The sequence below is a fragment of the Aspergillus thermomutatus genome (assembly GCF_002237265.1).
Source record: "Aspergillus thermomutatus strain HMR AF 39 chromosome Unknown NODE_11, whole genome shotgun sequence".
In the NCBI taxonomy this organism is placed as follows: Eukaryota; Fungi; Ascomycota; class Eurotiomycetes; order Eurotiales; family Aspergillaceae; genus Aspergillus; species Aspergillus thermomutatus.
This window is the reverse complement of record NW_020798059.1, coordinates 79,178-81,584: the sequence shown is the minus strand read 5'-3', so window position 1 is coordinate 81,584 and position 2,407 is coordinate 79,178. Positions and strand designations below refer to the sequence as shown.

Sequence of the window (2,407 nt, the reverse complement as noted above, 5' to 3'; positions counted from 1 at the left end):
GATTAGCGGGGGGTGGAAGAACATCCTAAAGACCTAATCAGTTCTATCCTTCGTTCATCAATATAAGACTCACAATGCGTGGCTCCCTCAAAGCAGGTTGTCCGTCTCTCAACTCCCAAACCTCTAGATATACAGAGATTGGGCCAACCCAATCAGACACAACGACTTCAGATCTAACTGCCTTATACAAATCGGGTGAGGAATCCTGAATCCCATCTGTGGTACTTTCAATATCGTGTGTTGCTTGGGACATCTCATCTCCATATTTAGTAATAAGCTAATCGCGAGTGCATTTAAACTGCTCTGTTTTCTGATGGATATCGCGCTGATGCTTGTCCTCCTCTATTTTGGCAATGATCACTAGTTTGGGCTGACCACCAGACCGCAGTAGCCATTGTGAAGCGTCACGGACCAGGTCATAATAGCTTTCCGAGAACCCAATTTCGACGACAATTTGTAGAAATTGTTCTTCGCCTCCCAACTCCCCGAAATATATCACGTCATCAGGATGCTTCATCCACACTGCAGGTTTATCTCCACGTTTGTCTCCAGGATTGATTTGAGGTGTTCTGAATAGGCGAACGGACAGTGGGCTTGCCACAATGCACATGGCCTCGTCAGGAGTTAGGGTGGTATGATTCGCCTTCGTGAAAGATCGGAAGATGCACGCGTTGAGGGCGGCATGCAGAGGAGAAACCATAGCTTTAACCTTCAAGATTCCATATTCCGGGTCATATTCCCAGTTGCACAATTTTTTCTCTGAGGCTTTTTTCAAAATGTGACGGATGTCCTTGGTGAGGTTGTCCCACGACAGCCTCAGTAGCAAGTTCTCTTCGTTACGACTGAGCAAGAATGATATAACGTGATTTTGTGCCTCTGCTGGCGAATCCACTGGGATAGCGTTTGACGCCTTGGGATGGTAAGTGATCGATGGCTGAGAGATGGCTGACGGTGCCATGGTGAACTGCATGAAGAATTGCAAATGGGGGGAAGTGTCTAAAGATGACAATAAAGAAGGGTGCGAAAAAGCGCGAAAATGGAAGGTGATCCTTCTGGATGAGGAAGCGGGAATAGAAACCAAGAGGTAGTGACGAAGGGGGATTCAGGAAACTAGGACAGAGGTGTTTTGTGATGGTAGGAAAGAGAAGTTAGGAAGGTACTAAATATTCAACGAAACAGATGCCTGGTTATATAGGACCTCATCTTTTAGGGGAGTTGTAAACTTTTTTTTTTTGCTCTTCCCTTGTCCTTTCCCAGTCATCATGAAGTAATGGTTGCCTACCAATTAACAAAGGCGTCACCATCATCATAAGCAACTGCAGAGGCATCACAGACCACAGTATCATCAGCATCTGTAGGGGTGTCATTGACATCGTCAGACAGAGCATGAGGGCATGGAACAATCAGATCATTGTCCAGCAAGTGCTTCTAACAAACTAAGATTTCTGGAGGCACCCTCGCCTTACTTTTGTCACCGTCAAGCCAATTATTATTGATTATTTGGCCGTTTGCAACCATAATGAGACATGCACATGCGCACATCAGAGCGACGTTAGCACAGCGATTATCAGAGGCGAAGCCTAAGTCACTCAATTCACCAGAGGTAACAACCTAGTCGACGATGATAATATAGGCTCGGTTGCCCTGCATTCCATCCACCATAAATACAGAAACCATGTCCTCCCAAGCAATGTTGAGTTGGCGCGAAAGGTTGAGCATTGCATCAATATAAGCCTTTTTTTGATTGGCATAGGTTGGAAGGATGCAGCAAGACAAACCATGAATTGCGTTTGCAGTAATAAGATGCTCAATTAGATCCATAACTACTGCAACGTTACAGGCATTGGATCTTGAATATGTTGTAGGGTTGATCACCATCTCCCCATCGCTCACGTCAAGCCCAATAAGCTCCATCCCATTTCTGAATTCGACATCGTCGGCTTTGAGCTTGAGCCATTCGAGAAGTTTCTGAGAAAACACTGGACTCAGTGTAGTTGATTTCACAGATGGTGGGCGATTGACAGGGTCGTCTGTTTCAAGCAGTGTTTTATGGCCTGAGCAAATCCTGACATTTAAGCCGGCGTCAAAGAGAGCAACACCCCCAATGCTACCATCTAGGGACTCTGGGAGGGATGGTTTAGTAGTTAGAAGGACTGTGGAAGACCAGGACACCGGCCGTAGCCAGTGAAACTCAAGCTCAAGGCGTTTCTGATCCTGGCTGAAGAGCAACTGGCTCCAACGCGAAGAGGCATCTCCGCCAGTAATGTGTCCATTGGGGGACAGGGCGATAAGGTTGGCACAGTCCTCAGGGTGAAGCCCCCCTAAGATGTCTCTTTGCCAATGTTTAATGACACTCTCCGGCCAGAACATCCAGAACATCGCGAGTGCAGTCCAAAACCCAACATGT

At 46.6% G+C, this 2,407-nt stretch overlaps 1 protein-coding gene across 1 annotated transcript; it reads right to left on the bottom strand.

Moving 5' to 3' along the window:
• Positions 1-277: 277 nt before the first annotated feature.
• On the bottom strand, positions 278-970 carry CDV56_107484 (uncharacterized protein; the record flags this gene model as incomplete). The annotated part of the gene is made up of 1 exon (XM_026761103.1): positions 278-970. The coding sequence occupies one exon, from the start codon at positions 968-970 to the stop codon at positions 278-280; it is 693 nt and encodes a 230-aa protein (XP_026618199.1).
• Between the last annotated feature and the right edge of the window lie 1,437 nt (positions 971-2,407).